Source organism: Cupressus sempervirens, chromosome 3 (assembly GCF_028749045.1).
Source record: "Cupressus sempervirens isolate cs-2001-9-10 chromosome 3, ASM2874904v1, whole genome shotgun sequence".
NCBI lineage: Eukaryota > Viridiplantae > Streptophyta > Pinopsida > Cupressales > Cupressaceae > Cupressus > Cupressus sempervirens.
In genome coordinates, this window is record NC_143120.1 from 1063887420 (window position 1) to 1063909920 (window position 22501).

General features: G+C 32.8%; 1 protein-coding gene across 1 annotated transcript; it reads left to right on the forward strand.

Annotated features, from left to right (window-relative positions):
- The first annotated feature begins 487 nt into the window (after positions 1-487).
- On the forward strand, positions 488-21837 carry LOC149570406 (WAT1-related protein At5g47470-like). Its single transcript, XM_089823064.1, has 7 exons — positions 488-789; positions 899-961; positions 1101-1217; positions 20217-20454; positions 20558-20719; positions 20962-21101; positions 21541-21837. Exons 1-7 carry the CDS (start codon positions 563-565, stop codon positions 21716-21718), a joined length of 1125 nt encoding a protein of 374 aa, XP_089679190.1. The 5' UTR covers positions 488-562; the 3' UTR covers positions 21719-21837.
- Positions 21838-22501: the final 664 nt, after the last annotated feature.

The window sequence follows — 22501 nt, forward strand, 5'->3', positions numbered from 1 at the left end:
GAGCAGACCAACCTTCCGTGAAGTGAAAGAAAGCAAAAGACTCCAATGCAAGACGTTATCACGTTCTTTAAGGTTTAAATAATATAAAGTCTTCATATCCTATATCAATCAAAACAAAAGAAAAATGCTGTATTCTTCAGTATGCCAATCAAAATTAGACGTTCAGTTCCACCCTTCTCTAATTTTGCTTGAAGCAGCCATCTAATTGAAGATTCATGTCCAAGACTTTGCAGTACTTGAAAATATTTTCACAGACTTCAGCTTCTTGCGTTAAATTTCTTTCATCTGCTCTTCAACATAAGCATTCACCCAATCTATTCAGACAACATGAAGAGTAGAAATTAGGTAAAAGTTTGACTGTTTGTTGAATAATGTTGTGTTGTGATTGTTAGGTGACTCTTTAACCATGGTCAAATTCTATGGGTTTTGCTCTTCCACTGCAATTGAAATGAATATCATAATCACCATCCCCAACTACAACAGATTCATGGAACTCAACTTTCTTATCAGTTATGATGTAATTGGGGGGCTGTAGCCCAAGGAGATTTTGTATAGTTAGAGAATGACTATTTTGAGAAGGTTATCATCGATGGAGGTCAACATGGGTGGATTCCTCCATGAAAGCTTAGCGGTATATGTTTCATTAGTTTTTCTGCAGGTGGGTTATGCAATTTTGGGTGTTGTGATGAAAACCCAGCTGTCAAAAGGGATGAATCCTCTCGCTTTCATTGTCTACTCTAATGCTTTTGGCTCTCTCGTCATCAGCCCATTTGCCTTCTTCCTTGAAAAGTATGAATGAATCTATTTGCTTTCATTGTTTGTCAATTGAATTCATGTGGGTTATTGTTATATTGTATGTTTTTGAGGATTGAAATGAATAAGTGTTGTTGAAATGCAGAGAGAAACGACCCAAATTGAATCTGTCACTGGCTGGTCAGTTTTTCATGGTTTCTCTTGGAGGGTGAGCAAGATATCTGGTTAAAAATGATTGGTATTGGGAAATAAAAGAGTTTTAAGTATGAAGATTATTGGTTTTGATAGATTGAATAGTTGGATGTGATGAAGTGTTAACTATGATTGATTTATCATTGTTGTTGCAGAGTTTCAGCCTTCCAAACTCTGCTGTTAATGGGGCTGAAGAATACAACTCCTGCTTTTGCTTCTGCAATGCCAAACTTGGGCCCTGCTATTATTTTCTTGATGGCCTGGAGTTTGGGGTTAGTATTCATTTCCTTTTTTCTTCAAGAATAATTATATTTTATATAATTTATTTTGCTTTCTAAATTAATTTTCTCGGTATTTTGATGATAGATCAATGAATATGATTCTTAAATACAATTGAATTCATGCATTTTGAAAACATTAATTCTTTCTTCTTAAATTTCTTTAATAAAAATCTCAACCCTTTACGTCATAAGACGATGATAGATGTAAGATGATGATAGATGTAAGTTTCACACAGTTCTTATCCATTTTATTTTTACTTTAAATTGAAAACGGTTATATATTTTTCATATATTGAATTAATATTTTGTATATAAATTTTTATTTTTATTTTATGCTTTTATTTTAGTTTGGTTTGAAGTTGAGTTTTTATGTTCTTGATTCTTCTTTAAAAATGAAATAAGCTAATAGTTATTTTATTAATTAATAATAATATTTTTATATATTTTTTATATTAGAAATAAGGAGATCAAAAATACAAGAGATCGCAGAGTATCAGAATTCAGAGGCCAAGCCTCACACCATCAAAAAAGAAGTATATACAACGAAACAACAGAACAAAATCATGAATCGAGACACCTAGTAAAGCACATCATCCCAGGTGTCCACCCAAGCCATCCAGCCCAAGGAGCCATCCATCCACACCATGCTTTTTTGATCTTGAATTTTTTTCAGCGTGTAAACCATCTCACTAGTAGCATTGTGAGGTCTTCTTTTAATCTCCTTGCTAATTCTGTTGAAGGTTTGATTGAAAACGTGTATATTATCCAAGTGCAGCCTCCAGAAATATCCATTTTTAACCTCATTCGCAAAAAAGGTAGCATGACCGTCCTTGAGCAGCCTTTTGAATTTAGCCTTGTTGATTTTCATAGTCATCTAAATCTGCGATTTTTTTTTGAAATATGTGAGACTTCGAAAAGACTCAATAAGCATTATGGGGATATTTTGAAACCTTTCTTCATTTCTGCACTTCCAAATTTTCCATAAAATGTTAGATGAGGTAATATCCCAAAACTTAATAACATCATTTCTAGCATTAGAGATTAAACCAGTAATAACTTCAAAAATATTGAAATTAGAAGGTATAGAAATACAAACATTAACCAAACCTTTTAGCAAAATTGCAGTCAAAGAAAATATGCTTTCCCATTTTCGGGGTTCTGCAAATGTTGCAATAGTTAATATCAGAGAAGGAGTTCCTAATAGGCAGCTTATTGAGAATAAGTAACCATTTAAAACATTTAATTTTAGGATCAATAGAACTTTTCCAAAGATAATCAAAAACCTTCTTCCAAGAAGAAATATCCAAATCAATATTCCAAATACTGTTAATATGATTGATGATGTCAACATTATAATTTAAAATAGAATAAATACTCTTAGCTTTAAGTTTGGAGATGATGATACCATCAGGCCATTTTATCTTCAAAAAACTATTAGAGTCCACATTACACAAGGTAGGAATGTCTTTACTAGCTTTAACAATCATACTATAACTCTTTTTATGGGAATCAAGAAGTTTAAATTTATTCTTTAATTCATCCCAAAGGATAAGTCTGTCCATTTCAAAGATATCAATGAATTGCTTGATTCCAAGGTTAGCCCAATATTTGGCCGAGCACCCTTGGGTAAGAGCAAGGGGTTTATTACCAAGCTTAAGGTTCCACCAAATGGATCTTTCACCATGGAGGGTTTTATTATCATAGAAGTCTTTATTAGTGATGAATTGCCTAACATGGTTCCAGGCTTTCTAGATGGATTTAAAAACTGTCGAGCCTTGAACTATAATAGGAAATTCACCACAAATGAGATCAGTGAGAGGAAGAATTTTCTAGAATTTAGCATTTTTAGGATATCCCCTCTCAATATTATTATGAATCAAAACTTTTCAAGGTTCATCTCCCTCTAAGGCATGAAAAATCTATTTGGAGGCCAAAGCAAGACCACAAAGTCTTAGATCTTTCAACCCCAAGCCCCCAAGGAGCTTATCAACATGACACCAATTCCAATTGATAGAGTGCGGCTTTTTATTTCCCTTCCCATCAGACTAGAGATAATTTCTAATAGTTTTCTGGATTTCCAAAACTTGGTAGTCATTAAACATCCAAGTAGAGGCATAATATATATTGTAAGAAGACAAATTTTTTTGGCAAACTTGGATTCTTCCAGCAAGAGATAGAGACCTATTGTGCCACTTGTTTAGCTTATTATGGATCTTATCCTTGACCCAACCCCACATCTCTTTTAAAGAGGGATCAACAGAGAAGGGGATACCCAAATATCTAACAACTTTAGAGGGGCCACCCTATTGGAAGTCAAATTTACTAAACCAATTAGGAGGTTGATCATCCTAACCAAGAAAAATAGATATGGCATGAGATAATCTAGCTCTAGAAATTTTACAGAAGAAATTAAGTTTATTGATCATGGCAACAAAATTCTCTTCAGAGGCTTCATGAAATAGAGAAGTATCATCAGCAAATTGATAGTTTATAATTTCCTTAGTATTAGGAAGGATGATGCCTTTAATAGCAGGGGATAAAGTGTTGTCCCGAAGAATATAAAACAAAGCTTCAAAAGCAATAACAAAAAGAGCGGGAGCAAGAGGGCACCCTTTTCTAATTGATCTTCCCAAAGGAAAAGGGATAGATAGAGATCCATTAACATCAATTTGAGCATGAGCATCCATGAGAAGCATTTTCACAATATCACAAAAGAAATACAGGAAACCAAAAGCCTTGAGCATTATATTAATAAAATTCTATTCAATTTTTCCATAGGCCTTTTCAAAATCCAACAAAAACATAGAGACATTTTGATTAGTATGCTTAGCCCAATTAAGAGCTTCCCAGCCAGTAATAAGATTCTCTAATATATATATATACCCTTCACAAATCCAGTTTGGGTAAGGCAAACAAATTTGGGGAGAATGGCTTCAAGCCTAGTTGACATAATCATAGCCAAAATTTTATAAGAAACATTTAAAAGAGTTATAGGCCTCCAATTCTTAATAAGGGATTTATCACCCTCCTTAGGGATGAGTTTAATGATTCTAGAATTAATATCCCTACCCAAGGTTCCAGTATCGATGGCTTCATTATAAATATTAATTAAGACTTTGCTAATCCATTTATTATTAGCCTTGTAGAATTCCACAGGCAACCCATCAGGCCCAAGAGCTCTATCATTATTAAGGGAATTGATGGATTTCTCAATTTCCTCAAGAGACAAGGGCTACTCAAGAATAGAAGCATCCTTAGACGAAATCTTTTTAGGAATAATATTCTTACATTGATCTCTAAGGGCCCTAGCCTCCTAAGTATCCTCTGAAGTAAAAAGATTTTTATAAAATTCAGCAAATTCATTATTTATAATAGCAATATCAGTAATCAATTGATTTTTAATAAGCAGTTTATCAATAGATTCCTTATTTTTCTTATGTTTAATAAGATTAAAGAAAAATTTACTACCTCTATCTCCATAATGTAACCAATGGGCTCTTGAACGAATTCTTGCCCCTAGAGCTTTTTGATGTTGATGTTTTCTGAGAGCATTCTTAGCATGGGCAAGTTGGTGACAGAGATAAGGATCATCTGAGTTATTTTGGATATCAATTTCAGCATTATAAAGATTATTATTAAACCAAGATTCCTTAAATCTATAATCTTTGGCCTTCTTTTGATCAATAGTTCTTAAAAAGTTTTGCCAAGCAAAGACATCTAGACTCCACCTATGGGTATAGGATAAAGAGGGAAAATGAGACTCATTGATGAGTCTTATAATGGAAATGGTAGCAAGAATGTCATTATCCTCCAAAAGGCTAGTGTTGAGAATGAATTTATGGTTAGAATGAATGCTATAAATAGGTGAGCAGCCGAGATTAATAGTTATAGAAATAGGGTGGTGATCTGAAAGAGTGGTAGGGGAGATAAGCACCAAGTTATTATTCTTATCCAGAATCACAGAAAAGAAATTGCTATTAAGATAAAATCTATCAAGTCTAGAGTAGATTCTATACTAACCCTTCTGAAAATTACACCAAGTAAACCATAGGCTAGGGTTATTATTCTTGCTTCCCCTTAAAGGATCAAAAAGAGATTTAGCCCTTTTAAAGTTGTTCCAGGTAAGTCTTTCCTGCTCTTTCCAAGAGAAAGGGAGACCTCCCATTTTATCTTCTTGATTCTCTATCATATTGAAATCATCTCCAAACATCCAAGGAATGTTAGGAAGCAAGCTAAGCCAAGACCAAAACATACTCCTTTCGGTATAATCATTGGTAGCATAAATAGAACATATACCAAATTCCATATCATTATGATTAAAGATCAACCAAATAGCTCTATTACAAGGTGAAAAACCAAAACTTTTAATTTTAGGTCCCCATTTGGGGTTGAGTAAAATTGCCACTCCCCCTCTACCCTGAGGGTGATTAGTGGAGAATTTGATAGCATCTCTCTAGATAAAATTAAGATTGGATTTGAGATTGAATCCAGTAGACTTAATTTCTTGCAGCATAATCATATCAATATTATTTTGAGAACTGATAAAATTCTTAATAAAAAACTTTCTATCAGGACATTCCAGTCCTCTAATATTCCAAGAAACACAATTCATTGAGACAGAATTAGAGAATTAGACACCTCAGCACCCACGATGTCCTCCATAGGATAAACATCCTCAGAATTAGTTTGATTCTGCTTCTTACTGATCTTGTTCTTATTCTTAGATCCCAGAGGTCTTCCTATCCTTCTAGTAGTGGGGATAACCTCATTATTAGACAGAGAAGGGGAAGAAGCCTCCAGCTATAGAGACTGATTATTAACAATAGAAGGGGTTACCGAGATGACTTCAAGAATGAAATCATCTGAAATCTCTTGAAAAATTTTCACAGGGGGATTCTATTTTGAAGAAATGTGTTCGACGGGAACCTTAGGAGTAGACGGAGGGGGGGCAGAGGGTTTAGCTTTATCTTTAGTAGTCATATTAGCCGCTAAAGGAGGGGATACAAAAAGCATATTTGGAGCCGAGTCTTTTTTACTTGACTGATTTTTCCTTTTTTTTTGTAACAGTTTGAAAACCATTTGTATCCACTATGCTGGTAAATGACACATTTTGAGAGAATGAAGTTTGAAGTAGAGAGGGGACAAATTGTGAGGAGGCAAGTGGGGAAGGCATAGGATTAGTTTTAGTAGAAGAAGGGGAAACCAACTGGGTAGAAATGGAAAGGTTAAAAGGATTAGTATTCTTTTGGGTTTTATTTCTAATAATCAGGAAATCTTTCCTAAGATGCCCCTCTTTTCTACATAAAAAACATGCATTCAAACCTCCTAGAGTTTCAACAGGGCAGGAAACTTGCTCATTAACTATAGAAACGTTAATTTCTTTGGGTAAATCCTAACCAAGCTTCAAAGCAATAAGAACCCTCACATCTAAATGAGGGACTAAATGAGCAGAGTCATCCATTCGCAAGAATTTTCCTAGGGGTTCAACCAACTGAGGAATAAAATGCCACAAAAAAGGGGGAATTTTTTTTAATGAGAACCCCTCTTGGAACTGAAAGAGCAACCACCTCATCAAGGTTAGCCTCCACATTCCAAGCCAGCACCCTAAATGTGGTGTTGTCGACTATCCAATACTCTTTTTTTAGCATAGCATGTTGAGATTCATTATTGATAAAAAAACACAATAAACAATCCTTTCTGTATCTGCCTACAAAAAGAAATTTGATAGCTAAGCTTTAAGTTCCAATAATTATAAAACCAGTCATCTAAGAATTTCCTAGCAGGAACTTTATCAATTTCAACTACAGAGAAGAAGATGGCAGTATTTCTTAATCTTTCTTTTTTCTTAATAATCTCATTTAACATTTTAGGGTTAGGAGTAACATGTAATGCATAATGATCAATTGTTGTGATTTCACCTTGTGCAAGTTTGGTGAAGCAAGCACTAGAAGGGATTACAGGAGATGAATTTGCAACTGCCTCCAGAAAAGATCTCGGCTTGTTGCCAGGGTTTGAACTAGGTTTAGGCACAATGTTAGCAGAGTTATCAATTGATTTTGAGGCAGATGCATTACTGCTACAGGGCACTGAAATGGTCAAAAATTTAAAAGGCATATTAAATTTAGGGTTTGGGATTAAGGGCAGATCACACCTGATTCCTTGTTCGTTCATTGAGTCATCACTTTTACCTCCTACCACCTCACCAACATCAAAATTCCCATTGCTTTTGGTGATGCTAGCAGTATCCCTTGTTTGAGTCTTGTCTTGGGGTGAGCGCACATCCTGGAAGATCACCATAGCAGCAACAGGTGCCACCTTGTCACTGTTCACGAGGGTGGAGGAAACGAAAGCCATATTCTATCCTTCGTCTGTGCGAGCCACCAAATTGGAGGAATTTTCCAGATTTTCCACTTTGGATTGCCCTATGTCGCTAATTTTGGAGCTGCCCTTCATTGCCCTATTTTGATTTGGCTAATTCGCAGACTTCTCTTTTTGCATTCGCCTGATATTTTTCGCATTCCCATATGTATTAAATTACTATTGGTTATTAATTTTTATATTTTTCATATTCTAATATTTTAATTAAAGAATATTTAAAAATAGTGAACATACTATAAAATATTTTATTTAAAATCATTTTATTCATATCAAATTGTAATCCACTTATGTACAACTTAAGTGAGGATTTTTTTTTTTAAATTGAGAAAGGTAACTTTAAAGTTAAATAAATAGAAATAAGTTTTAAACAACATTAAAATCACTAATTTAAAGAAAATAAATATTATAGTTTTTTTAAATAACAAGAAATAATAACAAATAAATATTTAACATTTGTGTAGACACCTCTCCTCATTCAAAAGTATATTCCCCTTGATAATCAATAAAGTAAATATACATTTTTATTCAAAAATAAATAAAATTTATTCATTTAAAAATTAAATTAATAATCTTAATAAACTATAAAAGATGGGTTCAAGTTTTCTTCTTAAATTAGATTTTGATATAAAGATTTAAATCAATAATATTATTAATATACAAATTGAATAAAATTTGAGCTTTGGATATATCACAAACTTAGAAGAATAAGTGAATGTGTTTTAATGGATTTTTATTGTTATTCATCTCTTTTAAATCAAGGCTTTAAAAATAATTTTATTAAACTTTCAAATGTTTGTTTTTCTATGTTTTATAGTAGATCTATTTGAGATTTAAGGACTCAATAAAAAACAAATAGGGCTTATTGACAAGTTACCAAGCTTGTGGTAGGCTTACACCCAAGATTATGGTGTCAAAATGAATTATCATTTATAAAATGTAATACTAATTTTAATCAAAACAAAGTGAACTACTTGACCAAATTGCTACTGTGATAAAATAGAAAGTGGGAAATGACTACAGCAAATGATACAAGAAAAAATCATAGAGAAAGATAACAATAAAATCAAATATGTAAGAGTTCCACTCAACACATAACACAAACTGAAACAACAATGAAAAAGACTACAAAAAGTCTAAATCAACTGCTTACATTCAAACTCTCTAATGATCAAGTCTCGAAAAAAACCCAGTCAACTAGAACTAGGAAAATTTGAATGCCAACAAGAATAGGAAACACCTAGTTAGTCATGGAATCTATTTTCTTCTATAATTTTTACCGTATTTTTGTACAATCCAATACATCCCTATTTGGGGAAACCTACTCAAAACTTGTAGAGTCGTCATCATGTCGATAACATACGTAAGAATAGTATATATATATATATGTGAATGAAAATGGCATATGAGATCTATTTAGTTCATGTTATATAAATGAAATGATATATGAGACCTCTAAAATATATCTTTTATTAGTTTATAGAATTTTCAAGATCATCATGAAGGGAACATAACCCAATATTGTAGGAGAGCATCAATGTGCAACTAAGGGATTAAGTAATATCAAGAACATTGTAGGTCCAACAAAAAATTGACCATAATATCTCACAATTAAACCAAGGGAACCTCATGTCTATTTTTTTTGGTAACTCCTGAATTCTCATCGCCCACTAACACAAAAAGGGATCCTTGATCTTATTATAAGAAAATATCTTTAAAATATCCTCCCCCCAAACCTTACACTTCCTTTGAATCTATCTCTTGTTAGATGAGTGAGCACACCCTTTTATTTATCCTTCAATAATAACAACCCCTAGTCATAGCATAGAAGATAAGGACATTAAAAGAGGTGACATCCAACAACAACAAAAGTGGTAGATAATAATAACCATTGATATTGACCTATCTTATAATAATTACATGTCCCTATTAATACTAAGTAATTTGAACATCTTGCTCCTTGAAATCAATGACTATCCCAACTCATTGGAGAATTTTTGTATTTTTGCATAATAAAACCTCTCCTTGAATCATAATTTTTAAAAATTAAATCTTATTCATCAAAAAAGATTGATTTTGGATTAAAGTCGCAAATAAAGCCACGTTCACTAGTAAATGATCTAACAATAGAAAATTCGTACATATATATTAGATGCGCTCATTGTTATTTCACAAGTTTTTTTTTTAATACATCGTGATGTAATGATAATGCAAGATCATTATCATAAAAAGGATGAACTAGACCATTTCCCTCTATCATCCCACTTTCCTCAAGAGTCAAAAGTTATTATATATCGATAAACATCTCAAAACCATAGTAAACTATGAATGACCTTTCCAAACACTCCTATAAAATATTTGCCATATTTTTACGCACAATTACATAAGTATTAACTATATTATATTGATTATTTCATGTTTTGCATTACAATCTATGTATGAGTTTTAATTGTCTTGTTTTACATTTAAATCCTAGTTATTTTTAGTTTCTTAAATTAGAATGAGGATCTTAATTAAATTAAATATATTTAATAAAACATAAAAGTTGATAGAATTTACGATAATGTTAATAAAATTTGTGCTTCTGGATTTGATTGTGTCAAATTTTTTTTAGCATCAACGTTTCGGATCACACTCTGTGATCCATCATCAGGATGAGAGAATGCCAGAATGAAAAAGTGAGCAGATCTAGCCAGTTCAGGGGTTAAACAGATCTGCTCACTTTTTCATTCTGGCATTCTCTCATCCTGATGATGGATCACAGAGTGTGATCCGAAACGTTGATGCTAAAAAATTTGACACAATCAAATCCAGAAGCGCAAATTTTACTCCAATGGATTGTGGAAATCTAATAAGAATGATAATGTTAATTTTCAATTTTTTTTAAATTTAAGGATCTAAGTAATATTGTATAATACCTTATAATGATCATTTTGACATTTAACATCACGACTAAAATTAGGGTTAGGGTTAGAACTAGAGTAACATATAGGACTAGAATAGGGGATTGGTTTGGTTTAGTAGTATAATAAGCTATTTCAAATATGCAACTGTAGTGTGTATTAGATTCTATAAGATACAATATGAATTAAGATTTATCATGTCACTTGTTTACTCTACATTATATCAATGTTTAGTATGGGTGCTACATGGGAAAGTATACGATATTTAAATATCATAGATCTAAATACTTAATTTAGAGTCATGGTTTACTAATCCCATGGTTTTGAGGCACATACCTATTCTCACAAAAGTCTACACCCTACTTGAGGTAATGCATCTCAAGCAACCTTGTGAAACATGGAAACAACCTCCAAACTATGGGACTTGAATTGTGAGGCTGAGTCTATGGAGAAGGCCAGTTTCCTTTACTATTAGGGTGCACCTAAAGTACACTTGAGAGGAAAAGGGAGAAGGAATGTATGAAAAGAAAATATAACTATTCTAACCTGAGGGGTGATGCACCAAAATAGTTTGTTCATTCATATCTTGGCCTAACAATGCACTATTCATCAATATAACCCCAAAATACATCGATTCAACCTTTATCTTAATCCAAAAATTACGTATAGATTAGAAACCAAATGAAATGCCACAAGGAAGGGATCTTCACTCTATAACATTCAAAGGGAAAGAGTAGATATTGATATGAAAATTGAAGAATGAAAACAAAACACCAACAGAAGCAAGAAGATTTTGCACTAATATTGATGGGAGAATGAGGTAAAGCAAAGGATTACATTCATTATAGACAAAAGGAAATTACAATAATAGAGTATAGAATACTATTGCTATAGAATCAAAGAAGAATGATCAACCTTTCAAAAGATTACAAAATGTGTTTTTTATAGCTTAAGCATAACTCAGAAACTTCTATTGGAAGACACAAAAAAATCAACCACTATCACCAAGTTGTAGAAGACAAACATCAATGCAGATACAAGAGAATTTGATCAATGCATAAATCTAATCTTTATGTGCATATTCAACTCTGGAAGGGACAAAAATAGTGGCCATAACTAAAGGATTAGGTAGATGGATAACCCAAAGCAACAAGAAGATAGAAGATTTATTCACGAGGCATGGGGAATGTAAAATAGTAGTTACAGATGATCAAAAGATCAATCTGATCTTAAGAGCCATTTGCATTATTCTCAATGCTTTTCAAATCAGATATATCAACAAGTCAAACATATTCAACCTCCAAAACTACCACATGGCCCAAAGATATTATTTTCTCTCACCAGCTCAAAAAGTCCTCATGAGTTGACTACCTTATGTCAGTTGCGAATTCACTAACTTTCTACCTTTATTAACTGTTTACCTTACGAAACTGCGAACTTAGTCAAATTAACTGTTATCACTACTTCGTAGCTCATCTCCAACATTTCTTAATATCTGTTGCGACTCGACAACTATATGATTCTAAGCTTTCACATCATCGTCATGGTTTTCTTGGCCAACATCAATTGTTAACAACCCTACAAACCATGGGGACCTAACCACCAATCATACCATTCCCATTGTCATGGTCTGATCTTTAACTAACATGAAATACTTGAGACTTCACAAATATGATCCTAACCATCATCGCTCACTGCTTACCTAGATCCGTGACTTAACTGCTATTGTTACCTTCTAACTAGGCCCATAAAGGACATGTTTCCTCATGTTGCTTCCCTGCCTTGTTTAAACATCTTGCATCTCCAGAATGTGGTAAAGCAACAACCCTCAATCATGCAAGATTCGATGGCAAAGATCAAAACCCAAAACTACACACAAAGCATAATTCCCTAGCCAATAGGATCATGCCACACATAAAACCTATAACACATCCCAATGTCATCATATCCCATGACTAAGACTGGTCCCACAGTGCCCACATGGTGCAATGTCACTTTGTCACATGAAATAAAGTTTGTGTTTTTTGCAAAGCGACAAATTGATGTTTGTCAATCTTTCAAGATTGGACAGTGGAGATGAGGCAGCAACAAAAGAATTGGGATGGGCCCACATAAGACATGCATCAAAATGTCACTCCCCCACATTCTTTATTTAGACCTTGCAACTTCAAAAAGCAAGGAAGTGACAACCATCAATCCTCCAAGATCTGATAGCCTAGAAGCATCTGATTGACTTTATTCTCCATGTTAGCACTTTGGCCAATAAAAATATTGCCTTTTGCCAACTCACCCTAACATCTCCATGTTGTTCTAACAAGCCTCTTTTGTGGCTCTAATAGGAAAGGGTCCACCATCTCCATGTATCGACACGTCACTTTCTAGCATTCTCTAAAGTTCATGCATCTTCATAAAGCAGGGAAGTGACAACCCTCAATCTAGAAAGATCTGACGACAAAGAGGAAGCTACAGGGCTGATGAAACAACTTTTGAAAATGCAAAAATATTAAAGTTTTATTTCATTTATTTTGTATTTCCATCAAATATTTTAATATTAAAGGTGGGATGTGACCATTGGGTGGGCTATGGCATTTGAATTTAAATATTTGGCAGGAAGGCATTTTGGTTAACAATGCCTTTTACTTTAAAAAAACTTAGTGAACTGTGAAAACTTATGTTTATAACAAAAAGAACCAAAATAATTATTAAGGTAGGCTTGTATAAACTTTCACATATTGAATAGTATTGGATTGAGAGTTTCTTGTAGGCTCTATATAAGGAATTAAATGGATTGAGTTGTCTCACTACATGGTTTCTATTTTCTTGTTCATATGGATAAATGAAACTAAAGTGTTTGATTCTTCAAAAAAATTACATACAAACATTATGTGTTATAATCTTCTCATTAGATAAAACACTGAATTATGTGGTCACTTTTAAAGGCAATTTCCCCCCCCTTTATAAGGTAAAAGGGTAGATATAGTGTCATCTTGTAAGGTGTTTATTATTCTCAACAAAATATAATTTTTGAATTCTTGTTATGTGTGCTTTTATGACATTAATGTTGTGTAAAAATGGTCATTATTGCTCAATTTCCTTTGAACTGTTGACACAATCTTTCATGAAGATTTTATTTCCTCAATATCAAGAAAATATTAGCCTCATTTTTATATAGTCAAATTTGATTAGGATCATTTAATATATGTCTCTAATTGTGTTAAATGATATCCAATAAATGAGTCTCATATGTTACTATTTTTATTAAATTATGGTAAGAAAGTGACTACTATTTATAATAATCATACTCAAATGTACTTGTTGATCCCTAAGAGTACCTAAATAATGATAGTCGAGAAGTTTCACAGGTATAGAAGCTAGTGTGTATTGTGAAATAACCTTTGGGATTTTAGAAGTTGGCTATTTTTTTCTAGGGGAAGAAGGAATTACTTGAAGTAGAAGCTAGGCTAAGGGAGATAATGTGTCGATGAAAATATTTTTCAACACTTTAAAACCTTTCCAAGAGCCTTTAGAGAACTTCAAACTCTTTGGACTCAAGAATTTATCCCCCTTTTAAGTACATATATGATGTAACATAGACCCTCCATTATTGAAAAAGAAAAGAAGCCAAATGAAGTGAGTAAGATATGGAGTGTAATGTTTAGATCCTAATTGCAAAAAGAACCTATTGGGTTTCAAATAAAAGCATATATATCTCTAGCCATGTATGACATTATAAAAGAAGAAAAGACATAGTGCTATAGAAATATTTGAAAGCTGGATCAAAACAAAACACATAATGATTCAACCCCAAACAGATTCAGTTCCTACAAAGGCCTAATGAAAGCACACACATCCCATATTTCACAGTAGTTAGATTTTATGGGATCAACTACAATTAGCACAATTCAACTTCTATTTTTAAAAAAATGCATGGAAGAGTAATATTTATGCTTGATCCATAATTTTTTAGGATAAGTGGAAGACAACGAGACAAATATAAGTAAGAAAGACTTGTTATAAATATTATCAACATGCAATACATATATATCAAGAAAAATAAAGGCTAATATTTCATAATCTCGATAATTTATTAAGAGAAAACACTAGGGTCAAAAATTAAAAATGTTACAAAATGCTTCTTGTGTTGAGCATAGAGAATTCCCACAAAGATAAACAATAGGATTCTTTAAACAAAGAAGAAAGAGCTTCTACTTAAAAGCTATACTTAGAGGGATCTCCCTTTTTACATTGCAAATTGGGGTTTTGATAGATTAGTCCTCATTTATTTACAACATGTTGGTTACATGATCATTAATAATGACAATGATCATAACCATGCCCATGTTGTATATTTTTAACATCATTAATCTTTATTCTTGTGGTGTGGATGCTAGTTGCACTTTTCTCAACTCATCTGCCATAATGAGGATACAACCTTCTAATCTCTTCAGTGGCAAATGATCCTCTTCTACCACTTGGTACCATCCTTTTAAAGTTGTTCCCGTGATGTCCTTTGAAATTTATCTTTATCCTATGCCACGTGGGGCCAAGTTGTCTTGATACCTATCTCATAGGAAAATTGTCTCATAAAAAATGGTTCTTTGATATAGTGTTAAAGTTCGACCATGCCACCATATGTCCATGATGTGGGTCTATGAAGAAGAAGTGAATTTGAATACCTTAAATATACACATGATGAGGTTGTTTGTTTATGGCATGAAAAAAGAGAAGACTTGGTCATTGAAGAAATTAAAGGCAAGGAACCCATCTAGTGTTAAGCACATCTACACTACCCAAAGAGTATTCACATGTATTTTCCCATTAAATGCTAAACCCTTTGATTTTAACTTGTATATGTGGTCTTCTCTTCTCAAATACTAGATTAAATATGGTGGAATTGGATGAATGTAGCACATTGATATAATAAATATTTTTTTATAAGTTTAAGAACCAATCATTTGACAAAGAAATTTAAATAAAGAAAAACCTCTCATGACTTGCTCATATTTACTTTTTCTATCTCTTGTGATCTTTGTGCCAATGAAAAGTCAAATTATAAGGCCATAATATTCCTTTATAGTATGTTCACACCTCTCAATAGTACACTTTAACCCTATTAAAAAATTCCAATAATTCAAATTTCCTATATGAAATTCTCAATACACTATCACACATGGACAATGATAAACTCTTTCGGCTTGAAAATTCTTCCTAGAAGTTTTATAAATCTACAATACATATTGTTGGTATTGACTTTGTTAGAGTTTTAGGCAACTCTACAAAAACCCCAGGATCAAATGGAAGATCAAGATAACTTCCACAAGAGAATGACAAGACAATTGCATTAAGATTCAAGAATGATATTATTGATAATGGACATTACATCACCATTATAAAATATACATAATAGGCCTACTTATATAGGCAAGGTGATAAGAGACAATAATAAGGAGTGAATAAGCTATTAGCTATGCAAGGCATAATCATATGTTCACCAAAGGTGGATCATCATCCATTATGCAACAAAGTATGTGTCGTAATGAAGATGATAATTTGATAAGTGCACTAAAGGTGAATCGTACACATAATGTGGAATTGGATTTAAAAATTATCATCACCTAGACTGGAATTCTCCAACACCATGTACTTAATTGAAGTGCAAACTCCTATGTGTCTCAATGCTATACAGTGCATTATCCCAACAAGCTTAAGTAAAGTACGATTAGTGAATATTTAATTACACAAACACCCACCTCAAGTGCAACTTAAACTCGCAATGCAAGATAAGTCATGTATACTAGGTCACAATAGTACCCATGTACAATATGCAAAGAAATACATGAGTTGTAGTCTCCCATAAAGAAGAGAACTTGAGGGAAATCCTCATGGGAAAAACGCCCCCCCAAAAAGAAAGATGAAAACACACAAGATGTATCAATGGATGGCCTACTCAAGAGCCCCCAAGGACTACATACATCATATGTATACAATAAATTATCCCCCCATAAGAAGGATAGTAGGAGACATGATATCCCTCCCATAATGAAGAATACCCTACAAAAATGGTGAGTAATTGAAGAAAAAACATAGTCGAATATATTAAAAATAATCATTTCTCCCATTTGGAAGAATGCAAGAATGTTTTCCACTCTAGATAGCAACTACGAAGTGGAATCCAAATAATCTACATCCAAATGAAAGGAGAAAGGTCTCCATTAAATATGCATCTCCAAGGATTGAATAGGTATCTCCAAGATCAAGCAATCAATCACATCATCAAATTGAACCATGAAATGTGACAAACCAAGTGAAGGAGAAGAATCAAGAGTTTCAATCTTTAAAGAAGGTGAAGAAGTATCTCTAACTCCAAGTGTGATGAAATTGTCATTAAAGAGAAGAGGAACCCCCTCAAATATGTCTTGCAAATCTGAAATGTAAGACTCCATATGAAAATAATGAATGAATATTTGGCAAGTAAGCATTCAATCAAGAACAAAATAGACAGCTCTTATAATCATGAATTATTGGAATCACCAATAGGAGATGAATTTGTGATCTCATCTACTAGAGAAGTAGGAGTTGCAAGTAGAGTTTTTAGATCATCCTTGATATCAATATATGCATTATATTCAATCTTGTCTAATATGTCATCATCATGAGGAATATTATATGCATCATCAAGTGGAATGAGACAATCTAAAATAGGATCATTTGGGAATGGATGAACATGTGGATCTCCAAAATACTACCAAATAATTATCCAATTTATGTGTGGGAAATAAATATCCTAGATTTTGGAGTAGACTAAATGGTGTAAATGTGAAAAGAAACCCATACTAACTATCACTCTTTTAATATGACTATTTTTATCTTCACAAACTGTTTTCTTCCACTCTGTCTTTTTCTTAGGAATGAGTCCATAAAGATGAGGCAAGAAATTAAGCCATTTTATAATGGTGGATGACTTATTTTGCCCATGACTCATAGTTATCCCTAATCAAATCTGTTACAATGAGATGTCTATCATATCTCATGATTACATTAATGATATGCTTCTCACATTACAAATTGATATCAACAATTAATTACACCCCACAATCAAACAACAATAGACTTAGATCACTATGCAAAAGACCAAATTAAGGCCTATGCATTACAATTGCAAAGATAAGCTAAGCCATATTTTGAAAGTATAATTTCTAATCATAGTCACTAAAAACTCATACCAAATCTAAAATATATAGAATTTAAAATCATACATTTAAAAAAAAGCTTGCACCTAAATAGGAGTTCATAAGAGCCCAAATGAGGCCTTAGAAGTTGCAAATTTTGGATTTTTTTTTTTTTTTTAATAAAAAAACTTAGGAACTAAGATCAGAAATCACCTACACCATTGTGTAAAGCATAAAATTCTGCCCCAAAACAAATCTCCAAAAAAGGAGTCTGGATGATTGAGACATCATTGTTTGCAAATTGCTTATGTAAATATTGTTTTTGAATCACCATCATCACATGTTTAATTTGGGTGAAGCAAAATCTGATTTAGGGGTGTTTAGACCTCCTCTATGTGATGCCAACCTTTAATTTGCACCAATGAGCTTTAATTTTGACATACAATAGAAAGTCACAAAGTGCGAAATCCCAAATTTTCTCCAAATAGGCTATGCAATAATGATGATCAAACTACCAAATTCTGTAGCCACACTAAACCAAGCCAAGATTGATATTCTTGAGAAGAGGTCTTCACACCTTGAAATATCTGATACCATTTTAGAGTTTTAGGTGAATCTACAACACCTTGGGATCAAATTAAAAACCAAGATAATTTCCACAAAGACTGGAAAAATAATTGCATTAAGACATGTGTGAATGATATTATTGATATTGGACATTACATTGACATGATAAAATGTACATAATAGGTCTTCATATATAGGCAAGGTGATGGGAGACAATAATAAGGCATGAGTAAGCTATCACTTGTGGAAAGTGTAATCATGTGCCCACTAATGGTGGATCATCCACCACTATGCAATGAAGTATGTGTCATGATGAAGATGATAGTGTGATATGTGCACTAAAAGCGAATCTCACACATAAATTGGAATTGGATAACAACTATCATCATGCCTAGAATGGAATTCTCCAATACCATGTGCTTAATCAATGTGCAAATTCCTAGGTGTCTCAATGACAAATTACTATTCAATGCATTATCCTAAGTAGGCTAAAGTAAATTGCGATTAGTGAATATTTAATTATACCAAAAGACTTGCTACAAATTTACAAGGAATCCATCCAAAATCATTCCTTGGAAAATGTTATTAATTGATAAAATACCAATTTTATTTCTAAGAAAAGAGATCCAAATTTGATTTCCAATCAACTTACATCACATTGCTAGAAATCTCTTTTAAGTACTCTTCAAATCTTGTGTTCCCCATCTATGTTTTCTTGTTCCTACAATTGCCAAAATAGAAGAAACTAGTTTTATTAGAATCCATTGCATGTCCTTAATAATGCTATTGTCCATGAAGGATGGAATGCTTTAGGACCTATGGATAATGAATCTTGTATCCTATTGTAGTTTGAGTTCAAGTCTATAGTCATAAAAAATGGCTATGTATTCATGTCATGCTTGGATCTTAGAGTTTGCAAAATATTAGTTATTTTAAAAATTCTTTAGTTTGATTACTTTTCATGTTTGATAATTAATAATCACATATTTAATTTTTTAATCATTTTCATTAACTAAACAAAGTTTAGACTCATGCTCAACTTTATGTTTTTGTTGTAGAAATTTGTTTTCCTCTCCGAGCATATACATATGAATGAATTCTTATAATAGGAATGTCCTCACATAAAAAAGACAACTACTCATTTATGACCACTAATTAATAAATGACTAATTTTTGAAATTTTGAAGATTTAGATCTAAATTTCTGACATGAGATTTCTTAAAACAACTTTTTCCAAGAATCTATTGAAGGTAACAAGGTTTCTTTCAATTGAACTTTGAGATGTTCACATGAGAAATACAACAAATTCAATTAGAATAAACAAGATAAGATATATTAATTTTTTTTAACAGGTCAATCACCTTTGATGTCAACTCAACTACCCACTACTAAAAACAAAGATCACTTGTTGTATTCTCAAATTCTTATATCTATCCACTAGACATTATATAGATGCATAAAAGTATTAGTTGTTACGCCTACATGTTTACTAGTTCTAGTGTATGATGTAAGACTTCAGCTACATCTTGCATGACTTAAAGTTAGATTTTGGAACTATGACATCCTTTTCAAAAAAAACATATACTACTTCCTTAATCTCCCACATAAGATTTCAGATTCTTTTTCTGAGCTTGATAGTTAGGGATTTGATTTCTTGGTCTAAACTTAGATTCTCTACCTTAACTATATTTGGAAGGGCAAGATTAAATTCTAGTAGTGGATTCTAAATGTAAATAATTCTATCATTGGGGTTTCAATTATACCAATAAAGTCTTTGCTCTTAGCCCAAAAGATTCGAAAAAATGGCATGTAATTGGCTGACAAATTTAGTTTTTGTTGTTGAACATAAAGTTTATATAACATTGACTTCCAAAAAGTTCATGTAACATTGAGTTCCAAAAACACTAATATAAAATGTACATTTTTAGAAAATTGAAGACTGAATGCAACCACTGACATGGCTATCAAATGTGTAGAATGGAGAAAGTGAAGATTACTTCCATAACCAGCAGATTGAAAATAGTCGGCACCATTATTTGTGTCTTTGGAGCCATGGCCATGAGTTTTCTCCAAGGCCCTGCATTCTCCCAGCTGTGGTCACACTCTGGAAGAGCGCTTACCATTATAAATACGGAAGATTCACAAACAAAACTCATTGGATGTATTTACTTGATTTCTGCAGTGGTGATGTTGTCCTCTTCCATGATTTTACAGGTTATCTATTGCTCATAACAATAATTGGTACAAAATGGTTGTTCCATCTTGTAGGATCTGATGCCTTTTGCGATAAGTTTTAAATTTTGTGATGGGTATGCAGGCTGAGATATTGAAGAAGTATCCAGCCAACCTGTCCCTTGCAGCTATTACTGCCCTTGTTGCCTCCTTTCAAGTTGCTACCTTCAAACTTATCATGGACAAGGGTATCAATAAACCATCATGGTCTCTGGATTGGAGCGGATTCCTCACTCTCCTCTATGTTGTAAGACCATCGTTTTTCACATATACTTACATCACTTGTATTGGAAACTCTATATATTTTTTTTAATGTTTTAATTTGTTGAGGTAGTTCATCTAAAACCATGCTAATAGTTATCCTACTGAAATAATTAATGAATTTCTGATAAATCATCTAAACAAGTCAAAATTGTAAAAATTTAGAATATGCTGACTGATTGTTAGATTTGATGATTTATGAAAAGAGGAACTTTTGTGCTTTGGCAGGGAGTCATCTGCAATGGGCTAGCTTTTGCATTGCAGATATGGTGTATGAAGAAAAGGGGGCCTGTGATTGTCGCAATATTCAGTCCAGTGTCTACTGTTTGCTCCGCTATTTTGTCAGGCGAAACACTGCGTTTAGGAAGGTGGGCAGACGTGTTTTCCATTGATTATAATCAAATTATATTATTATATTATTGTTCAAACAATATATCATAAGCTTTCATTTGTTTAGCTGGTTCAATGGAGGATCTATTTAGGCGACTCATCTGAAATTATACTAATAGTTCACTTCTATGAAATACTACTATGATTTCATATGAACCTTTTAAAGAAGTCGAAGTTTACATTTGTTTAAGTTGATCATCTGAAATCATATCAATCGGATAAGTCTTCATTAAGAAGATCTTGTTGAAGAAATTAACGTGATTTCATATGAACGACCTAAACAAACCAAGACAGACTGTCTAGTGTTTAAGCTTGTCCAATGGTTGTATGTCAAAACTTTATGAAAGAATCTAAAATTGAAGAAAAATTAGCCTTCTTTTAACTACATTCTCTTTTTCTTGTTTTTGGTTGTAACAGCATGATGGGAGTAATTCTGATATTTGTTGGTCTATATCTGGTTCTGTGGGGCAAAAGCAAGGAGAAGATCAGTGAGGTCCTCTCTTCCCCAGATGAAGAAGATCAAACAACCAACGCTGAAGTAAATCATTCTTGTGAGGAGGCTGATGTAAAAACAGCTTTGCTTCCCCGTCAATGACATGTGACAATCCTCTGCACTTATATATATTCATGGGCACATCATACAGTGCCACACAGTACATTGTAAACATTGAAGAAAATAAATGCAAAAAAGAATTGTATACTCTCAGTTATGAAGCTCTGTTGTCTAAAAATGCTGCTGAAATATCCATTTATGTTTATTGGTAACACGTTCAGAAGCATATAGAAGCCCCATTTTACCCCCAAAAGTGCTTCTTCGCCTTGGAAACTTATCTCGTCTGCATACTTTATAAAAGTATGTTATTGTTTGGGCTAAATTGCATTCCTATCAAATGAAAGGCATAAACTTGTGACTATGTAATGGCAAAGTATCAGCTCCAAATTGCAGCAGAGTATGTCAAATGAGGCCCAAAAAAGAACAATAAAAACACAAAAGCAGCAGCAAACAGGACAAACACAGCATAAAATAGAGTGAAATGGCTAAAGAAGATGATTAAATTAATCTAGCTTGCATTACTTTCAACCAGTGCGACTAAGAGATTTCTACATTCTTAACTTTCTTATTATACAAATCTGGTACTTCTTGCATTGTGGAAGAATCAAGATTCTAGAAGATTCTTAGGAAAATTTATTTTCCCTTGACATCTCCACTTAAAATTGATTAGAATAATAAGAAGATATAAAGAAGAGAAAATTATAACAAAATCGTCACTTGTAACATACCTTTCATTCATCGTAGTTCTAAAATTTTGATGTCAATCATGTTGGTTCATTCTGAATGCTGGACTACCTCTACTCTTCAAGGAGGAGAGAAATGTCT

Bases quoted from the DNA above. Each gene is read 5' to 3' on its own strand.
- LOC149570406 (XM_089823064.1), top strand. From the start codon at position 563: ATGACTATTTTGAGAAGGTTATCATCGATGGAGGTCAACATGGGTGGA. The intron at 962-1,100 runs GTGAGCAAGATA...TTGTTGTTGCAG, and splicing joins TTCATGGTTTCTCTTGGAGG to AGTTTCAGCCTTCCAAACTC. The intron at 21,102-21,540 runs GTGGGCAGACGT...TGGTTGTAACAG, and splicing joins GAAACACTGCGTTTAGGAAG to CATGATGGGAGTAATTCTGA.